This window comes from Rhinolophus ferrumequinum, chromosome 10 (assembly GCF_004115265.2).
Source record: "Rhinolophus ferrumequinum isolate MPI-CBG mRhiFer1 chromosome 10, mRhiFer1_v1.p, whole genome shotgun sequence".
NCBI lineage: Eukaryota > Metazoa > Chordata > Mammalia > Chiroptera > Rhinolophidae > Rhinolophus > Rhinolophus ferrumequinum.
In genome coordinates, this window is record NC_046293.1 from 19,694,172 (window position 1) to 19,714,486 (window position 20,315).

Sequence of the window (20,315 nt, forward strand, 5' to 3'; positions counted from 1 at the left end):
TAGTCAAAAGAATATGTCGTTTGAAATTGCAGTAGGAGACAGGGCTGTTCGTTTCTCCCTTTGGTGTCAGGGGAAAGGAGGATTCCTTCACCCACATGAAGCAGCAGTACAAGCTCTTTTTAGATCCTCAAGTGCAAGACAGACACTTTATAAGCCCAAACCATAGCTAAGCCCAGGAGAAGAGAGACATACATTTAAATTAGAGCATGTTTGGTGCGTGTTTGATGTGTGTGTGTGTGTGTGTGTGTGTGTGTGGTTTTTAACTTGAACTCATTTTTATCTTTCAAAAGGAAAAATTATGTGCTTCAGTTGCCATGCAACACAACTGCTCTAACAGCTTTCTAATTTTAATTTCAGAAGTCTACAGAGCAAATGAAGAAGGTCCCTACTATTATTCTTTCAGTCTCTTATAAAGGAGTCAAATTTATTGACGCAACAAATAAGGTAGGTATCACACGTCGCTGTAGTTTAGACACCAGATACAGTCCTGAGTATACGAGTATGACCTAACATCCTTTGCTATCCATCATGCCCAATGTCCCCCATTTTAATCGTTCCCTAGCCCCCCGCGTCATGCTCCCTAAACACAAGAGCAGATACACACATACACACACACACACACACTTGGACACGTATACAGAAAGGCACATTTTACTTGGGGGACTTGATCTAGGATTCTTATACATATTTTGCTTTCACTTGTCCATGGTGCCATCTCTAATAGACTGTGGCCACTTGTTATCTGGCGTGTTTCTCTGGATCCAAAGAACATTAAAACAGAAAAAAATATTATGTATAGAATGAAAATGCAGCAATGTTATCATTTTTCCATCAGAGGATCTGTTGCCAGGTGAAGGGCTAAAACATTTATCTTTCCATTTCTCTAGAGATATATATGTCCTTTCTTTTCATACATGCAATGAATACTTGACACAGGGACACATCCTCTGACTTTGATATTTTATAATTGTAATAATTCTCAGCTACTGAGATGGAAGAGAGTTTCAACTGTATTTTCTGAAGAGACGCAATCAGAAAAGAAGCCCAGGCCATTCTTGGGACTCTGGTGGGACTTTGTATTCACAGTGGGAAAACAAAGTCCCTAAGGTCAAGTGGGGACAACTGGGTTGCATTTTTCTTAAACAGTGTCCTGGAATTCCTTTCTTGGTGGAGATGACGGTGTGCCGGGGCTAGACTAGAAAGCTTGGGTGTGACCACTCTCGCTCTCCAGGAGCTCAAAGCTGACTGGCTCCTCCTCACAAAACCCCACAATGTCCACGTGTTTTATTTCTACATCCTTCCAACTGATATAGTGTGGAAGGAGGGGAAATGAGGCGATCCCCATTGGTGAATACCGTTTGTTCTCTGGACTGCCCACCTGACCTCCCACCTGGACCCACTCCATTTTGGAGATAGAGAGCAGAAAGTCAGGGAACAGGTAAACTTAAACAATGACATCTTTGGGCCAGTGCAGCTAGATTCAGATAGTGGGGGACGTCCCATGGGCAGTGACCCTTGGATCAGAAACCTGAGCATCTGACTCAACCAATTCGAAGTTTCCTTGATTTTTTTTTTCTGTAACAAAGGAGGTTACGGCATTAGCCATCAGATATGCCCAAGCTCCCCAAATCTACTTGGGAAAACACCCTCCCAGTTTTGGAAACAGTTCTGAAAATCAAGCAGAATGCCGATACCCAAGCACAGGCATGCTGGCTGACAGCATTCAAAGCATCTCCGAGTCAGATGTCTGTTAGTTTCAACTCTGCAATGTCTTGGTGGCAGCTGTTGTTGTCAGATTATAATTGTGGAGACTTTGTCAGAAAAATCCCAATTGATTTGCTTTTTTTGTTTCTTGGAAGCATATTTACTGGTGCATAAACTTACGTTATCCTTAGATTAGAGTCAGTTGGTTTAAAAAGTTTCAAGACTTTATGAAACTCTCATTGAAGATATCATTGCTATCGCTGTATCTACATTTCGAGAAAGGCTTTGGCATTTGGATTTTTTCCCTAACCTGGAACAACTGTCTCTACCCCCATTTGCATTTGAAAACCATGAATAGCAACATATTTTCGGTGTATGAGTTTAACAACTCTCAGGTTAACCACCTTAGCAGGCTTCGATTCTGACAATATCTACATGAGTGGTATTTGCCCTGAGAAGTTCCCAGAGTCTTAGGCTGTCATTCCATAAAACTGATGGTACAACTGGAGGTGTCTGTATAAATAGCATCCTCTCTAACCCACTCTCCGTGATCAGAGGAATGAGACAGAGCTCTGTCAGTTCTGTGGCATTTTGTTTATGGATACATCAAGGGCCGTAGAACTTGATCTTTTAAACCTTGAGGAGACACTTCCGCTTCAATTGCCAGTAATTAGATCCATGAGTTACCCATGGATCTCTGCTCACAGATGACTACTCTTTGGAAGTATAAGCACCAAAAGATATGCAAAAGATAGTTCTGTGTAAATAAAGACACTAAATAAAGGTCAGCATATCTTTCAGGTCCTTGAACGACGGTCGTCAGCATAGTTTTAAAATCTAGAGCAAAGGCAAAAGCATATGTTGCTGGCAGGTGGAGCCAGCCTCTCTATGACTGTGTGACGTGTGCCTGGAGTTTTCAGGAATTTGGGAACATTACTTCAGCACTGATGGATATATAGCGTCCCCATCGCAGGAACCTGGGGTAGCTGATCTACCCCAGTGTTACAGGATAGGGAGAGAGTGGATGGCTCGGGTGATAGTCTAGTAGTTGCTGTGTGAGAAGCCAAAGGAGAGAGATTGTACTTAGGATAGAAGAAAGGCCACACTGGTGGAGTTGGACTGTGAAAGGCTGAGAAACACTACCACCACTGGGGCTCAGGGACTGGTGTCAAAAGTCATGGAGGACCCATAGTTGAAGGAACAGTCTCAAGTTATGATGTGGAAGGAGCTGTTCTCATACATCTAGATTCTAGCAGTGTCTGCAGTGGCATCTTCGTATGCCCCTTTGTTCTATGGCAAAACCCGACCTCCAATTAACGCCCACAGCAGGAAAGGAGAAGATTGATATAAATTCCAGAGTCCTGCTGTCAGTGTGTACCAGAGATTTCTCCCCAAGGAAGTGGTGTGTTGATGGCCACTTTGATTTGAAGGGAAGGACGTGGGACATGTAGACATACCTGAAGACTAAACCCATAACAAGGCACAACCAAAAGTCACACGTTCACATTCATATTTGATGTTGTTACTGTATTGTATTCTTCAGCAGTCCTCTCCTAACCATCGTATGTCTCTAACCCTGCCCTGGTACGGCAGAGGGGTAGTTCCACCTGCACTGGACAGGTAGAGGCAGGGAAAACCTCAGACCCTTCCCTGTGGCACTGCCCTGCAGTCATACAGCCACCTGGTCACGAAGAACTACAGGTTGACTTTCCCACCCCCTAGACTAACACATTTTTTTGTTACTCCACAGCTCCCTTCCACCAATTAGTTTGAAGTGCAATGGATAATTGATTATGTGTTAATTACTCTTCCATTCCTCTTAGCCCTCATTAGACTGTGTGAAAGATGGACCCTCTCACAAAGCATTTCTTTCGTTTTGCTCTAATAAATAAGTGTCTTTGGCTGAGTTCAAGGGGAAGGGTTCCGTGCGGAGTTATAAACTCAAATTTATTGCCTAGCAACTTAGGAAACGAATCACTAATCCTGATTCAAGAAGGAAGAAGTGGAAAATGATCTTGAATTAAAAGTGGAAATTGGAATCGATTTGGTACTAAAATGTTGTAGCTAAAGCACATCAGCTTTCTGTAGACCCGTAGCTCAGAGGCAGCAGGAGCATGGCATTCGGCCCAGAGGACTACAACTCTTTAGTTACAGACCCATCTTCCAGTCAGCAGGATCTTCCAGACGTGACATCACCCCCACATCCAGCGTGTGGCTGAGGGGGGGTCGCTCCAACCCCCTCCTCAGCCCTCCCACCCGGCTAAATTAGGAACAGTCAGGGCCTGAGCTAGTTTTCTGTTCACTTGTTTTGCATATCAACTTCAAACAGGGATTATGCTATTTACTGGGGCACAAAATAATTTAGAATATTTGCCTAAACAAGCTCCTGTTTGTTTTTTATAGCACATCCTTCTCCTGAGAATCTCGGAGTCAAATTAAGAGCCCGTAAACATGTATGCTTTCTCATCTGCATCCCCACCCTACAGTTGTCTCCAGTTTGTCCGGGGCCAGGGCTGCTGCTTCTGTTTGGGGGGGCCCTCTCCAGAGGGGCATTCTCTCAGGAAAGGCCTGGCCTGAGGCAGAGACTGAGGAGAAATCCCTACCTGTCAGAGCCCAGAGAGGAAAGCAGGGAGAAGCTGATTTCTAGGCTCTGTCACTTCATTATCACACATCCTTCTTAGAACCTATTAATTGGCTGCACCAAAAATCGTATTCTACACCTGCCAGCCAGACACCTCTTTAAGCTGTTTCTCAACATGATGAAAGGCAACAGGTGGAAAAACAATCTCTCCCTGTTGAAGGGAACTGAGCTGCCAAACTTTCCATCCCAAAGAAGGGACAAGGTGAACCCCTCCCCATTCCTTCTCTTGAGCCTTTTAAAAGCTCTCATCTCCTTAAAACATGCTTAGATGTGGAGGCTCAGCAATATAATAGGAGTTAATTTGAAACTGTCCCTCATGATGACATCAGAGTAATGGCAGTGTTTCAATGGTGAGATCCCAGGTCTTTACCACATTCTAGCACCACAGAAGTTCTGTTCAAAAATACCTCCCTACAGACCATTAATATGCATTCATTCAACAGCATATTATTAAGTGCCGATTGAGATGATAAAATATCAAATACTCTTAATGGAGTATAGAATATTTGTGTTAGCCTGCCTCTCCTCTAGTTTAGACCATGGGAACACAGGAATGAAAATTTCAACAATGGGAGAGGAGGCTAATTTTGGGACATGGAGCAGCACAGAGGAGGGTAGCCTGGACAGACAGTTAAAAGACAGCCCTAGGAGCCCAGTCCGGTGGCTCAGGCGGTGAGGGCGCCGGGCGCCGTGCTCCTATGCTGTGAACTGCTGTGAGCGGCCTGCCTACGACTGGTGACTGACTGCCTCAGCCCGGGGGAGCACAAGGCTCATAATATCAGCATGGGCCTGGGAGCTACACAGCTAGTGTCCTACACAACTAGACTGAGAAACAATGGCTTGAACCTGAGGGGCGGGGGAGGGGCGGAAGAAGTGGGCGGGGGGGGGGGGGGGGAAGACAAGCCTCGGCTCCTAGGGAATAGAGAAGTGGCAGGGGCAAGGGGTCCAGAAAATTGGGGGAGGGTCAGTAAACACAGTAAAAATGTCTTAGTCCATTTGGGCTTCTGTAACAAATTACCATAGACTGAGTAGCTTAAATAATAAACATTTATTTCTCATAGTTCTACAGGCTGGGAAGTCCAAGAAACAGTCACCAGCAGGTACTGTGTCTGAGGAGAACCCATTTCCTGGTTCAGAGATGGCCATCTTCCTTCTGTGTTTTCACATGCCAGAGAGAGCTAGCTAGCTCAGCATACGGGCACTAATCCTACACATTAGGGGTCCACCCTCATGACCCAGTCGTCTCCCAAAGGCCTCCCCTCCAAAACCATCACATTGGGAATTAAGATTTCTTTTTTAAAAAATAATTTAAAAATTTTTTTAATTAGTTGACATACAATATTATATTAGTTTTAGGTGTACAACATAATGGTCAAATATTTACATAACTTATGAAATGATCACCTTGATAAATCTAGTAACAATCTAACACCATGCATAGTTATTACAATATTGTTGACAATGTTTCCTAGGCTACTTTACATCCTCATGACTACTTTGTAACTACCAATTTGTACGTCTTAATCCCTTTTCCTTTTTCACCCACCCCCTCCAACTCCCCTCCCATCTGGCAGGCATCAAAATGTTCTCTGTATTTATGAGTTTGTTTCTGTTTTGTTTGTTCGTTTATTTTATTTTTAAAATTCCACATATAAATGAAATCTTATGGTATTTGTCTTTCTCTGACTTATTAAGCATAATATCCTCTGGGTCCATCCGTGCTGTTGCAGATGACAAGATTTAATTTTTTTATGGCTGAGTAATATTTCATTGTGTGGAATATTCTTTATCCATTCATCTATTGATGGATACTAAGGTTGCTTCCGTATCTTGGCTATTGTAAATAATGCTGCATGAAATGAACATAAGGATGTATAGGTCTTTTCAAATTAGTGTTTTGGGTTTCTTTGGATAAATACCCAGAAGTAGAATCACTGGGTCCTTCTTTGTCTCTTGTGATAGCCTTTGTTTTAAAGTTTATTTTGTCTGGTAGAAGTATTACTACCCCAGCCTTTTATTTTTTTCATTTCCATTTGCATGAAATATCTTCTACCATCCCTTTGCTTTCAGTCTGTGTATGTCTTTTGATCTGAAATGAATTCTTTTGTACATAGCATATGGAAGGGTCTTATTTTCTTATCCATTCAGCCACCCTATTTCTTTTGATTGGAGCATTTAATCCATTTATGTTTAAAGTAATTGTTGATAGATATGTAGTTATTGCCATCTTGTTACTCATATTTTTTTTCTTCTTAAAGAAGTCCCTTTAACATTTTTTGTAATACTGGTTTGGTGGTGATAAACTCCTTTAGCTTTTTCTTGTCTGAGAAGCTCTTTATCCAATCTTCAATTCTAAATAATAGCTTTGCTGGGTAGAGTCATCATGGTTGTAGATCCTTGCTTTTCCTTACTTTGAATATTTCATGCCAATCATTTCTAGCCTGCAAAGTTGCTGTTGAGAAATCAGCTGACTATCTTAGGGAGAGCACCCTTATAGGTAACTAACTGCTTTTCTCTTGCTGCTTTTAGGATTCTTTCTTTGTCTTTAACCTTTGATATTTTCATTATGATGTGTCTTGGTGTGGGCCTCTTTGGGTTCATCTTGTTTGAGACTCTATATGCATCCTGGGCTTGTATGTCTATTTCCTTCACCAGGTTAGGGAAGTTTTTTTGTCATTATTTCTTCAAATAGGTTTTCAATTTCTGCTCTCTTCTCCTTCTAGTGCCCCTATGATGCAAATGTTGGTATGTTTGATGTTGTCCCAGAAACTCCTTAAAGTATCTTTAGTTTTATGAATTCTTGTTTTCTTTTTGCTGTTCTGATTGGGTGTTTTCTGCTACCTTGTCTTCCAAATTGCTGAGTCAGTCCTCTGCTTCATCTAATCTATTATTGTTTCCCTCTCATGTATTCTTCGTTTCAGTTATTGTATTCTTCATTTCTGACTGGTTCTTTTTATGTTTTCTATTTCCATTTTTGCTTCCTATCTGTTTGTTGAAGTTCTCACTGAGATCATTGAGTATCCTTATAACCGGTGTTTTGAACTCTGTATCCGGTAGATTGGTTTTCTCCATTTTGTTTATTTTTCTGGAGTTTTGTTCTCTTCTTTCATTTGAGACATATTTTTTTGTCTCCTCATTTTAGCTGCCTCCCTGTTTTTGTTTCTATGTATTAGGTAGGGCTGCTATGTCTCCTGGTCTTTGTAGAGTGGCCTCATGTGGTAGGTGTCCTATGGGGCCCAGTGGTGCAATCTACCTGGTTACCTGAGCTGGGTGCTCCAGGCATGCCCCTTGTGTGAGTTGTGTGTGCCCTCCTATTATAGTTGAAACTTGATTGCTACTGGTACATCAGTGGGAGGGATTTACCCTCTGGTTGATTTGTTGTGAGGACTGGCCTGGACTACAGTGGAAAAGCTGTTGTGCAGGGGCTGATCCTACAGAGCAGGATTCACTTTAGTGTGGCTCTGGTGCCTGCCCAGTCTGTCCTGGTATGTCGTTTTTAGAGGTGGTGCTCCAGTGTGGTCTGAAGCTGACTACCGGGTATGTTGGTTTTGAGGCCTCTTTGGAGGAACTCTGGTGGAGGCCAAGGTCAGTTGCTGCCTGTGCCCTGCCCGGGGTCATTTGGTTTGTGCTACAAAGTGATCTGCAGATGGTTGCTATTTGTACTGGGCTTGGAGGTACCTGAGAGAGGCTAAGCTGTGAGCTGAGGCCAGTTATCACAAGTGCTGGGCTTGGGGCTGCGTAGCAAGAGGTACAAGGCATACCAAGGCCAGATGCTGCTTGTTTGGGGTTTGTGAACCTTTGAGAGATTTTAGGAAGGTCAGCAGCATGAGCCAAGACAGGCTGTTTGTATGGCAAAGCTACTGGAAGTAGCTTGCATGGGCCCACAAGTTGAGTGGGGTGGAATCTCAGGGAATCACCAGGGTGGCGTGAATGAAAAGTGTTAGGTAGGTTGATGGAGACTCAGATAAGGTGTCCGCCTCTCTCTGCACACTGAGTTGGGGAAGGGCTCAACAAAGGAACAATGGCTTCTGCCAGCACATCTGTCTGGGAGAAAGCTGCTCCTCCAGCACTTGCTCTGAAGCCTGACAATTCACTGCCTCCCTAAATGTCCTTGGCACCTTTTGAGCTGCTGCCCCAGTACTGGAGTGCAGAGCAAGTGAGTCCCTCAGCGAGTGAGTCCATGCACAAACTCTTTAAAAGGAACGCCTGGGACTCTAGCAGCCCTCCATCTCATCCAGCCACACAACCTCTGCTGGTTTTCACAGCCAGAAGTTTTGGGGACTTCTCTTCCTGGCACTGGACCCCTAGGATGGGGAGCCTGGTGTGAGGCTGGAACCCCTTGCTCTTCAGGGAGGACTTCCACAGCTGAGATGTCCCTTCTGATTTTTAATTGCCACACGTGTGTGTGAGACCAGCCTGTTCCGCATCTCCACCCTTCCTACCCGTCTGGATATGGCTTCTGTATGTCCTTAGTTATAGGTCTTCTGTTAAGCTAGACTTCAGGCCGTTCTCCGTGATGGTTGTTCTATAGTTTAATTGTAATTTTGATGTGGTTATGGGAGGAGGCAAGCACGGCGTTCACCTAACACCATTTTGATTAGAAGCCAAGATTTCCAGACATATATTGGGGAGGTCACAGGCATACAATCCATAATAAAGGGAAACCTCCAAAGATACACTTTATCTACTTTATAGTTTTGCCCAGGGCTACGATGCTGTCACTCTTGAAAATCAAGAGTGGCATCTTGTGAATTGACAAGATTCAAGAAATTCAGTGCAATAAAAATCACAGGGCACTTTTCATTATAATACTTTTCCAAGAAGTTGATCTACCTTATGCTAGCAAATGATCTCAAGAACACAAAATGCCAATTTAGTTAACAATTAGAGCCGATGCTCTATTTTCAGCAACAGTGCATCCTGGACAGGGGAGACCAAATCCGCACAATCTTCCTGAGGTAATGACAGCCCCAATTAAAATGATGGTGGAGGCTCTCGGCACCTGTTAACATCATACCTGTAAAGACTATGTAGATCTTATTATTTTTAAATTGATGTTTAGACACACTAGTTCCTAATTTAGATTTCTGCTTGAAGAAATGCTATCTGAATATCAGAAGAGGATCATGACCTTCTGTTTTGAAACTGTATCTTGCAATAGAATGTTACTTGTTTATGGGATTCTAATTTCAATTTGAGTTATTTTTGACAAAACACTTCATGTAGTGTCAACATACAGGGCCATGGTGAAGAATGTCTTAATTTAATTTTATTTTATGTATTAATTCTGTAATTGCTTCCCAGCCACTCAGCTCAGTAGAGTGAGGGACATGAAGTACTTGCTGGGGATGCTGGTAGGGAAGGACATTTTGTAAACGTTTTTAGGCATTGGTGGGTATCCATGGAGCATTATATTGCCAACAGGTTAATTAAGACTGTGCAATTAAAAAGTAACCAGGGTAACTAAAGTTTTGAGGATTGTATATCTATGACAACTGCAAAAACATAAATGGGATATTATAAGATAAAAAATGGTTGCACGATTATGTGAAATTTTTTTGATTTTTAAACATATCTATGTTTCCAAAGAAGTTTGCAGAAGGAAACTTCTGGAAGCCAGAATGATGCTCCTTCATTATTGTGTGTTTCAGGATAATGGTACTTAAACCTTTCCTCACTTATCTCCCACCAGTTGTTCTTAGAGGCAGGTAGGGATAAGAGGGCTGGCAGGGAGATGGCATGAAGAAATGCTACAGAGGAAAAAGTGAAATGATATTAAACCAATGAGAGAGAGGTGGGAATGAAGGGCTTAGCAATGTATTTGAAGGAGCCTGAGCTTTACAGTCAGACAACCCCAGATTTCAGTCCCAGCTCCACCATGTGCCCTGTGGAAGGCACTTCTACTCTCTGAGTACCAGTTTCCTCACCTGTAAGTTGATGATAACCACAGCACTCACTCATAATTATATACAGTGGGTGTAGTTAGTAAAGTATTGTCATCCACAGGGCCCTGTATCAAGCAAGGCATCCAAGGCCTAAATAGTGCAGTATGGTGTTTTCCTCATCCCTTCCCCACACTTTAGCTTCCATGGAGTCTCCAAGAGACAGCACCTTAACGCTTCCACCTGCCTGCTGCCTTCTGTATCTGCCTTTGCTCCGGGGGAAGAGGACAGGGCACAAGACAATGGGCAGAAAGATGGTGAAGGGTCAGCTTCCTTGGAGCAGAGTTCCTCCCAGCATGCAGAACGTGACAGGTCATCGCTTCTGGAGAGAGTTAGCAGGAGGCAGCGTTGCCTATGTACAGGTGTAGTGCGGGATGGTAACAGTAAAATGATTAGTAATTACTCTTTTTTTAAAAAGTGTCTGGCACCCAGACTGCTTCAGTGCATAGCACCTGGTGAGAACCATCATTCCAGGATATGACTATTTTAGGTTGTTTTTAATTAAATGAAAACATTCCTTCCAGACCTGGCGTACATGTACCCACAGATAGGATGTTGGATTAGTTTGAATGTTGCTGGTCTAGAACATTCTAGAAAGGGAGAAAGCAGCTGCTTCTCAGGTCATTTGCCTTGGTTCTAAAATGTGCTTGTTTGCAAAGTAAAACAATGGTCATTTATGTTATTTTTTCCAGAACATAATTGCCGAACATGAAATTCGTAATATCTCCTGTGCTGCCCAGGACCCAGAAGATCTTTCAACATTTGCTTATATCACAAAAGATTTGAAGTCAAATCACCACTACTGTCACGTGTTTACTGCCTTTGATGTGGTGAGTAACACCTTCTTTGGACAGATTAAATATTTCCCCAAATGTACCTGGATTTTATTGAAAGCCCAGCTTATAATTAAGATACTTGGTTTGTTTACCAAGTATTAAGGTATACCTAGCGTAAGGTATAGTGCAGACTCAGCTTTTCTGAGCTTTGTCTATAGAACTCCGCTACTACCTAGTATCTGAACCGTCTTTGCTCAACTACTAACTTCACTTTTCAGATTTGTCGAATTACCTTTCTTCTGATATCAAAATACAATAAATGTCTTCCCAGCCTCCTTTTTCCTTCACTATGTCTGTTGGTTTCTCTGGTAGCCACTTCTAAATAGTAGTGTATAATAATCTGCTATTATTAGTAGTTAAATTACACAGCTGCCATACAGAAAACCACAAATACTGTGTGAGGCACTGAAATTTATTTTTCTTCCAAACAAATCTAGATTACTATACCCAATTCTACAAAGTAACAAGGTTTTAAGATGTATATATATGTAACCATGAAATAATTTATAATCAGAAGTATTCTAAAGTGTTGCTTTAACAATTCTGCTGTGCTCAATGTGTTTGAAATACACATATTTAAGGAAGTACATAGAAATTGCAGTGTAATATATTCTTGGGAGGCCAGCCCACAGTTCAACGTCCTGGGTAAGGCTGCTAGAAACAATCTTCGTCAGGTCTGACAAACACCCATGAACAAAGGACCATCGTAATGCACAATTTGCACCATTCTAACGTGTGTTAGGCTCATGCCCAGAGCATTGTATCATGATGCGTGTGGCTCATCCCTTTCAGTTTTTGAAAAAATTCCTTCTATCTTGGGAGACATGAGGAAAGTAATATGAAAGTGGCCTGTGGTGACAGTAAGGACGGCAAAGCAAAGCCCTCAAAGGCCACTCTAAATATCTCTGGATGTGTTTGTTTGCATGGGATCGGCAGAGTTGATTAAAGTCATCTCAGCATTAGGTTTCTGGTGCCTTAAGCATAACTTGTCATTCTCGTGAAGTGCAATTGTTTCTTTTTTTTTTTTCACAGTGAAAATAATTTTATATTTAGAATTAGCCAGCTGGACTCAGTTTAGATGATCTCAATTTCGTTGGCAACATCCGAAGCATCATAGTCAGGCGCCAATCAAACATATGCCTTCTTCTCTCCGTCAGGCCTGATCAGGGTATGTTGACCTTGGCCACATCAAGGTCACAGAGCTCGTTCACAGGCTGTTTGATGTGGTGCTTGTTGACCTTGACATTCACAATGAACACAGTATGTTGTCTTCTGTCTTCTTCATGGCTGACTTGGTAGTTAGGGGGACTTGACGATGGCACATGGTCAAACTTGTTACTCCAGAGGGCGCTCTTCCGAGGGTGTTGGGGCTGCCTTTGGAGCCGCAGTGTCTTGGGCCTTTGGAAGGTGAGTGACGTGCGGATCTTCTCTTTCTGTGGCCATGGACGCCTTTCAGCACTGCTTTCTTTGCTTTCAAAGCCTTTGCTTTGGCTTCAGCTTAGGGAGGGACAGGGGCGTCCTTCTCTGCTATCAGCGCCGTCTTTGTGAAAAGGCCAATTGTTTCTTCAAACAGCAAAATTCCATTCTATCCACATTTATTTTGCTTTGCATAACACACCTCTCTCTGTAGGAGTTGGATTGGTGTCCTAGAAGGAGGAAGCAGGTCAGAGTTCGCCTCCCAGCACAGCTGCCTGCTCTCAGACAAGTTGCAGGACTTTCCTGAGTTTGATTTCTATTGTGTATAAAACAGGTACAAGGATTTATACCTCACAGGTTTTCATCAGGATGGAAATGAAGGAACATATGTAGGGTGCCGCATAAATAATAGGTGTTCAATATTAGTTCCATCCCCACTTGTTTTCTCTCCTTGCCCACTGACGTCACAAAGGGCAGCCTGGCCCCTTTTTCTGCTAAAAGACATAAGATAGATTTGCCAAAACTGTATTTATGGTCCAAAGTTTTCCCACTGCCTTTGTAAAAGAACTGAAAAAGTATGGGTGGCCGGTTAGCTCAGTTGGTTAGAACATGGTGCTAATAACACCAAGATTGCACGTTCGATCTCCCCCAAAAAAGAACTGAAAAAGTAGAAGTAATAAGTAAATAAAATAGAAACAATAGAAAGAAAACTTTGACTCTGCAGACCTCACATTGGTATATTGTCTCTTTACAATGTTTTCATTGAATATTAATATTCCAATACTTTTCAGGATGAATTTCAGCTTTTCCTTGAGTATTGCAGCATTTCTTTCTAAATTGGTTTTTACTTGCCTTCATAAGTGTATCCAAAACATTTTGTATTTGAACTAAAAATGATACCCATTGGCCATCTGCCCCCTTGAGATTTAGATTTGCCTTGGTTCTAAAATTTGTCATGTCATAGCTATAGATATAGATACAGATACAGATATAGATATAGATATAGATATATAGAGATGACAGAATACTGAGGTGAAATGTGAGGGAAAAATAGTCAATTGTTTAGCCTGAGGAGCAACATGATATCCCTGAAACATTTGGAAATCATGTGGAGAATTGCTTCATCTTTTATCTTTTCATCCAGATGTTAGATTTAATGTAGACATTCACTAGTTTAGGATTCTGGTATCAGCTCCAACGGATTTTCATCTTACACCACAAATCTACCATTTTAATCCTCTTTGGATGAACACAGTTTGTTTAACTTCCAGAATAGTAACAAAGGCTACCAGCCTTGACCAGGGCTTTTGAGCAATTGTGAGATGCAACAAGCTTTGCTAGCACTAAAAAAAGCCTCTTTGATCATGGATTTTGTGTCTTTATGTAGGGCAGTTCACTATTTAGTCCAGTCTTAAAACCTTAAAATTCTTTTGTTGAGAGTCAGTCCCCTGGGCTGCCCAAATGGCAAAGAAAGAAAGGAAGGGAGGGAAGGAAGAAAGAAAGGGAGAGAAAAAGAAAAGAATATCCTAAGTATACAGTTAATCTTTTAGCTGATATTTATGAATATATGTGCATTTTTTTAATTTATTGGGGTGACAATTGTTAGTAAAATTACATAGATTTCAGGTGTACAATTCTGTATTACATCATCTATAAATCCCATTGTGTGTTCACCACCCAGAGTCAGTTCTCCTTCCATCACCATATATTTGATCCGCCTTACCCTCATCTCCCACCCCCCACCCCCTTTACCCTCTGGTAACCACTAAACTATTGTCAGTGTCTATGAGTTTTTGTTTCTCATTTGTTTGTCTTGTTCTTTTGTTGTAGTATATATGCATTTTTAATTGCAAAGTTATTGCCACTTTGACCTTGTGGACCTTTCATGGGTCACAAAATGTTTATCTGCTATCATCAAGAAAATTCAATGACATCTAAGATGCTTCTAGTTTATGGAAAGATAGATTTGAAATTCAGCACATTTTCCCATAGAAATCCTGTGGCCTGGGAAGGGAGGCCCAAACCCCCTTACAAAAGCTAGCACGTGAGTTTAACATACTTTGCTTACCTCAGGTCATACCTAGTCTGAGATGCTCAGACTCCAGGAGAGGGTGGAGTGTGCCCTGTTTCCCAAGTTCATTTGGTCATGGTAGCCTGTTTGGGAGAGCACTTTGCAGGGGTGGTGTTCTGCAGACTACACTTCAGGAAATATTATACTTTATGATTTCTGTGCCTGTTTCCATTTCTTAGAATCTATGCTAAATTCAGCTTGTGATATTTAGTTTTAGATGACAGGTAGATGAAAATGAAAAGACTAGAGCGAAAATGGAATTAGCATTCCCAAGAAAAAAGCCAGTACATACCTATAAGCAAGCACCAGGACTGCTCTGCGTTCTAGACTCTTACTATTGCGGCAGCTGATTTCTATTCACATCTCGAACTTGCTAAGGTCTAGAACACACCTCATCAACCATAGAACAAAAGGCTTCCCAAACTCTACCTTCCACTCAGTGAAAACTTGGGGGAAAGGGAGCAGTAGGACTGGGTAGAAAAGAAGGATGTGTTACGAGACTAGAAGTTGTGGGGTTAAAGACACAGATTCGGCGTTCCTCTGCCTCCCTTATCTCAAATGAGTGAAGCAGAATTCCATGCTGCTAGGATTACAAAAGGGGCAATGGGTATTTCAGTGACAACCAGGTCCCAAGGCTGCAGTGATCTTCCTTCAAAGGCCACGATAGATAAGAGACAGATATAACCAAGGTAATTTGGAAACTAGTTGTTATATACGCCTATTATTCACTCAGTGTAGAATTTCTAATCATAGAATTGAGGTAGGTAAATCAGAAAGATGTGAGTGCATTCTCTGTGGGAATAACAGGTCAATTTTTAAAATCTGGGAAGGGGGCCGGCCTGGTGGCTCAGGTAGTTGGAGCGCTGTGTTCCTAATGCCGAGGTCGCCATGTCCTACACGCCTAGAACTAGAGTGGGGCGGGGGAGGTGGAAGAAGGGGGGAAAGAAATCTGGGAAGGACCTCATTCAATAGTTTTGAAATATGAAAGGTTTATTTTTTTTAATAGCATTAAATGCCATGGCTGCTGCTAGACCCTTGCTAATTCTCACTTCTCTATAAAGAATATGTTTGCAGTCTTAGATATTTTTAACCATGCTCATTTTTCTCTTACTTGCAACTCCCAAATTCCATAATCTTCAGCGTGCAGCACGTGGTGTGTGCCTTGTACTGGCTCGGGAACGTATAGGGAATGTCAGAGTCATGATGCTCTGGGTGGGGCATGTGTGAGACAAAGCTCCCTCTCTCCTGGGATTTCTTGGCCGAATGTGGGCCGTGAATGGATCTAAGTGGGAGAAACAGAAATGACAGCATGTAGGAGAACATGGCCCATGGACTGTGTGATAACATTTTATCGTACTCTACCATCAATATGTACCAGCAGGCCAAAGCAGAGAATCATCTGCATGAGTTGACTTGCTCTTAGAGTCACCACGCTGTCACAATGCATGAGACCTATGCCAGCTTCCAATTCAGGCGCTGCTACAAGTTTCTTTCTTGGTTTTCTCATCAGCTTAATGAAATTTAAATTCTTCCCAGTTTCACTGAAATATAATTGACAGAGAACATTGTATTCATTTTAGGTATGCAACATAATGATTTTATATATACAGAGAGTGCCAAAAAAATGTGTACACATTTTAAGAAAGGAAAAAACTGTATTGAAATTGTAATACTCAATATATACCGATAACAAAAGATGAATACAAGTCATGTGTATACATTTTTGGGGCACCCCCGGTATATATGGTCACCATGGTTAAGTTTAATTTTAACATCCATCACCACACATAGTTACAGATTTTTTTTTCCCTGTGATGAGAACTTTCAGATCTACTCTTTTAGCAACTTTGAAACATGCAGTACAGTATTGTTAACAACAGTCACCATGCTGACATGACATCCCCAGAACTTATTGTCTTGTAATTGAAGGCTTGTACCTTTTGACCAACGTCACCCATTTCACACTTTCTTAAGCTCTGAAATTATTCCTGTGGAGTAGTTCCTGACATAAAGTATCTATGGTTTGTGTCACGGAGATTGTCCCACAAAGTGAGAACTTAAAGGTTCAAAAGAACTTCTGACAACTAAATTAATATCCTATGTGCAGCTAGGTGGTCTCTTTCATTGTTTCTCATTTTCTCCACCTGAAAATGGCCCTCAGCCTATTTGACTACGATACTATGAAAGCACGTGGCAATATAGGAAAAAGTTGAAGTGCGTAGAGCCTTTAAGATGGAACTGTAACATTTTCTCTGGTTAGTCTCCCACTTACAAAGGAGCAACCTACAGGCACAGCAGAAGGCTTTCCTGGCCCTCTGCAGCCAACTGAAACTCATCAACAAGGTCTGTCCCAGGAGGGATCCTGCTCCTGAGAACAGAGAATGGCCCTGATTGGATTACAAAGGCAGCGTCCCTAGCCCCATGGTCCTCTACACCACCACCTCCACCCCCCACCCAAAAAAAAGGCTAAACACTGCTGGGCTGGATTTATCCATATCTCCTCTTCATTGGCATGAAGCATTGAGAATTAACCATAACCAAGCCGTAAAGCCAAAGGTGGGTGGATATTCAAAGAATAATAGTCACTCTTTTTTTTCCTCTCATCACTATTTGGCCCAGGGGGGTCGGGGGGAGGTTGAGTGGGTTGGACGTTACCAGAGCCTTAAGTTGATCACAGTTTTTATAGAGTTAGAAAGTAGGCATTCTGAATGTTTTTTCTCAGGTTGTTTTGCAGCCTTCATACTCGTACTCATTATAGGCCCCTCCCAAATAACTAAATACCAGATCTCGTGTTTAGGGGCATGGCCTTTAGAATCGGCCTGATTTTAAATCCCAGGTCAGCACTGCTTAGCTTTAGAGTTTGGGCAAGAATGCCTCTCCGCCTCAGTGTCCACCTGTAACTAGAGATAGCAGTGGTGTCCACCAGCTATGGTTATATGCCCATTTCCAGCACATGGCATTCAGTCGGTCTTCGCTGCTAAGGATGGCAGAGCAGTAGGAGCAAGCTGGTAGCAGCTGTTTTCTTTCTTGTTGTCAGACCCTGTGTGAGGATTTGTGCCCCAGTCTTTGGTTCACAACACGTTTGCTGCAGCTGTATTCCACACCTGAGGGGAAAGTCAGAATCCATACAAGACATGTTTACTGAGTACCCACCACGCGTCAGACACCAGTTCCTGCTCTCCAGGAGCTCGTAGTTCAGATGTGGCGACAGAACAACTCATACCTGTGCTATCCTGGAGTTGTGCCAGCACCCCTCAGGGCAGGGGCTCCCAGAGGAGGGGCGCTGGGGCTGGAGGCTGAACGTTTCATTTGTGTGTACATGTGGTACGTTCGGGGGCATGGCGACTCATTAATTCCCTTTAGCATGATGTGCTCAGAGCATTAGACAAGCATCTGCAATAAACAAGAAGTCATTTATATTTCCCATATTTGCTAAGCTGAGGAAATGGGCTTGTTGTCCATTTGAGACAGATTTTCAGCAGCGAGGGTTAAAATAAAAAGGGTTTGATATTAGCAAGGATCCCTTTTGAAGGCATCACACGTTAGTGAAGGGTTTGCTGTAGCTTCCACCAGTAGCTTTTACTTTTGAAGAGTGGGGAGAGGTTGAAACCTAGCAAATCTCTCCTCTGCACACCCTTTCCCCAGTACCTGCCAAGAACAGGATAAATCATTAGACCATGGTTCCCTTCTGCACTCATGGGCCGGTCCCTCCAAGGTGGGTCTATCCAGCACTCTAGGCTGTGGTTCCATGAGGACAGGTGACCACAGGGCACACGTGCGTGACCTCCACAGGGATCCTGGAATGTGGTGAGAAAGCGGGTCATGATTTAGTGAGCAGGGCCCAACCTCCTCCCTGAGTTTTTCACTCAGCCAACGTGCACTCGTGTACGGGGTGAGGCCTGACATGAAGCCTTGGCAGACACGGTGGGACCCTCCACCACGTGTAAAAATCTGGTTTTTGAAGAATGTGTGGTGGCATGCAAAAAACCCTCCTGATTTAATGTCACATGAAAAAGCAACTTATGAAACTGTATATAAAGTCTGCTTCTAAGTTTGTAAATTTACATATAGCATAACTCATATAGCATAGAAAAAGTATTTGTGTGTATATACAAGTGTCAAAAGAAAATACAGCGAAAGATAGCAGTGGCCACCTCCCAGCAGTAGAATTTTACAGGTGATTTTTTAAATTTTCTTCTTTATGTATTTTCAAAAATTTTCTACATGTACCCCTGTTATAATTATGGGGAAAAGAATAAATTAATGATTCTTGTAGTTAGCTGAAATTAGTCCTAAAGAAGCTATCTGCATTTTGGCCAGTTGACATGTCAGCCCTGGATGAGAGAGGCTTCTTAGCAGAATAACTTTTATGTCTAAATGCTGAAGACCTGTCTTTGGGCAGTATTTATTTCTACAAATATAGTCTATAAAGATTAATTTCTGGCTTGTACTTGAGAGAACAATCTATAGGTAGAGCTAAGGAGATGTCAATGAATTCTGTGAATATGCGTGGAATATTCTCAGTTATTTTTGCCTCAAGACGTGGGTGAAGCAAGTTGTAGACAAAGCTTACCCTAGGTCTTAAAAAACAAGAAGTACAAGTAAAATACAGCCAAAAGAGAAATATGGCTACTTTCCAGAGACTGCACAGAGAACCCAGATTAAAAAACACTTTCCTTTGTCTTCAGGCCCCCAACAGCATGGCCTGCATTTTTCCATCCCAATCTGCCTGTGGAAGGGAAGATAGAAGGAAAGAAGGCTTTGGCCATCCATAGTCACCTTTACCTCACCCTTATGGTGCAAGGCCTCTTATTTTAGGGACAGTCCAAGCAGCTTCCTTTTTTTCAATTCCTCCAACAAACATTTGTTGAGCTCCTAATATGTCCTAAGCCCTAGAGATGCAAAGTCAAGTGGAACCAGAGCCCTCAAAGAGCTCAGTCAACTGAGGGATTGGGAACTATAAAGAGAAAATCCTGATAAATCCTGATAAATACCTAAGGTACTGTGGGGCCACCTGAGGAGCGGGGATCGGGAAAGGGGATTCAGGGCTCCTGGAAGACATAAGGCCCAGGTGGGCCTTCAGGGATGAGCAGTAATTCAGCAGGCAAAGGTGAGAGATGGGAAAAGGGTGTGTTGCCAGAAACAAAAGCCATTTTATAAATGGCAGAATATGTGGGCATTTGGAATAGTTTGGGTGGTGATTGTTGCAATGAGGACATCCTCTGAGATGAAAGCCAGCCCCTTGGTCATTGAATTTCTAAGCACTGGCTGGCGGATTGTGGAACCCTGCCGTCTGGCCTTTGTATAATATGCTGCTATTTTACATGGTGCGCACTGCACACACCTCTCTACACTGAATCCCTCGTTGGCTGGGTAAAAGAAAGACTACAGCTTCTAATCAGAGATTCCTGGAGTTCCCAGGGTGGAAAGGAACCCAGAGGTCACCTGGACCAGACCCCCTTCTCAGTGCCATCTCAGTGGCAGTGATGGGTGACATGGGTAGGCAGCCAGTGGTGGATTTAGCCCATGCGGGTTACCCAGGCATGGTCTTTATTCACCAGCGCTGGTGGAGCACACCTCTGAGATTCCTTATAACGCTGCTGGCCTCTCCACCTCGCCCCACACTTCTCTGCACAGACACAGCCCTTGCCTTGAATGTCTGTGTTTGCGCCCTCCTCAGGTGTGAGGAGCCTATCTGCCTCAGG

General features: G+C 42.7%; 1 protein-coding gene across 11 annotated transcripts in view; it reads left to right on the forward strand.

Moving 5' to 3' along the window:
* Positions 1-20,315, forward strand: part of ANKS1B (ankyrin repeat and sterile alpha motif domain containing 1B) — a 914,119-nt gene that overhangs the window by 873,681 nt on the left and 20,123 nt on the right. For all 11 annotated transcript variants that reach the window (XM_033118713.1, XM_033118715.1, XM_033118712.1 and 8 more), the window contains 2 exons: positions 358-444; positions 10,980-11,117. In XM_033118713.1, the coding sequence (XP_032974604.1) occupies positions 358-444; positions 10,980-11,117 (225 nt within the window). The remainder of the gene's footprint in view (positions 1-357; positions 445-10,979; positions 11,118-20,315) is intronic.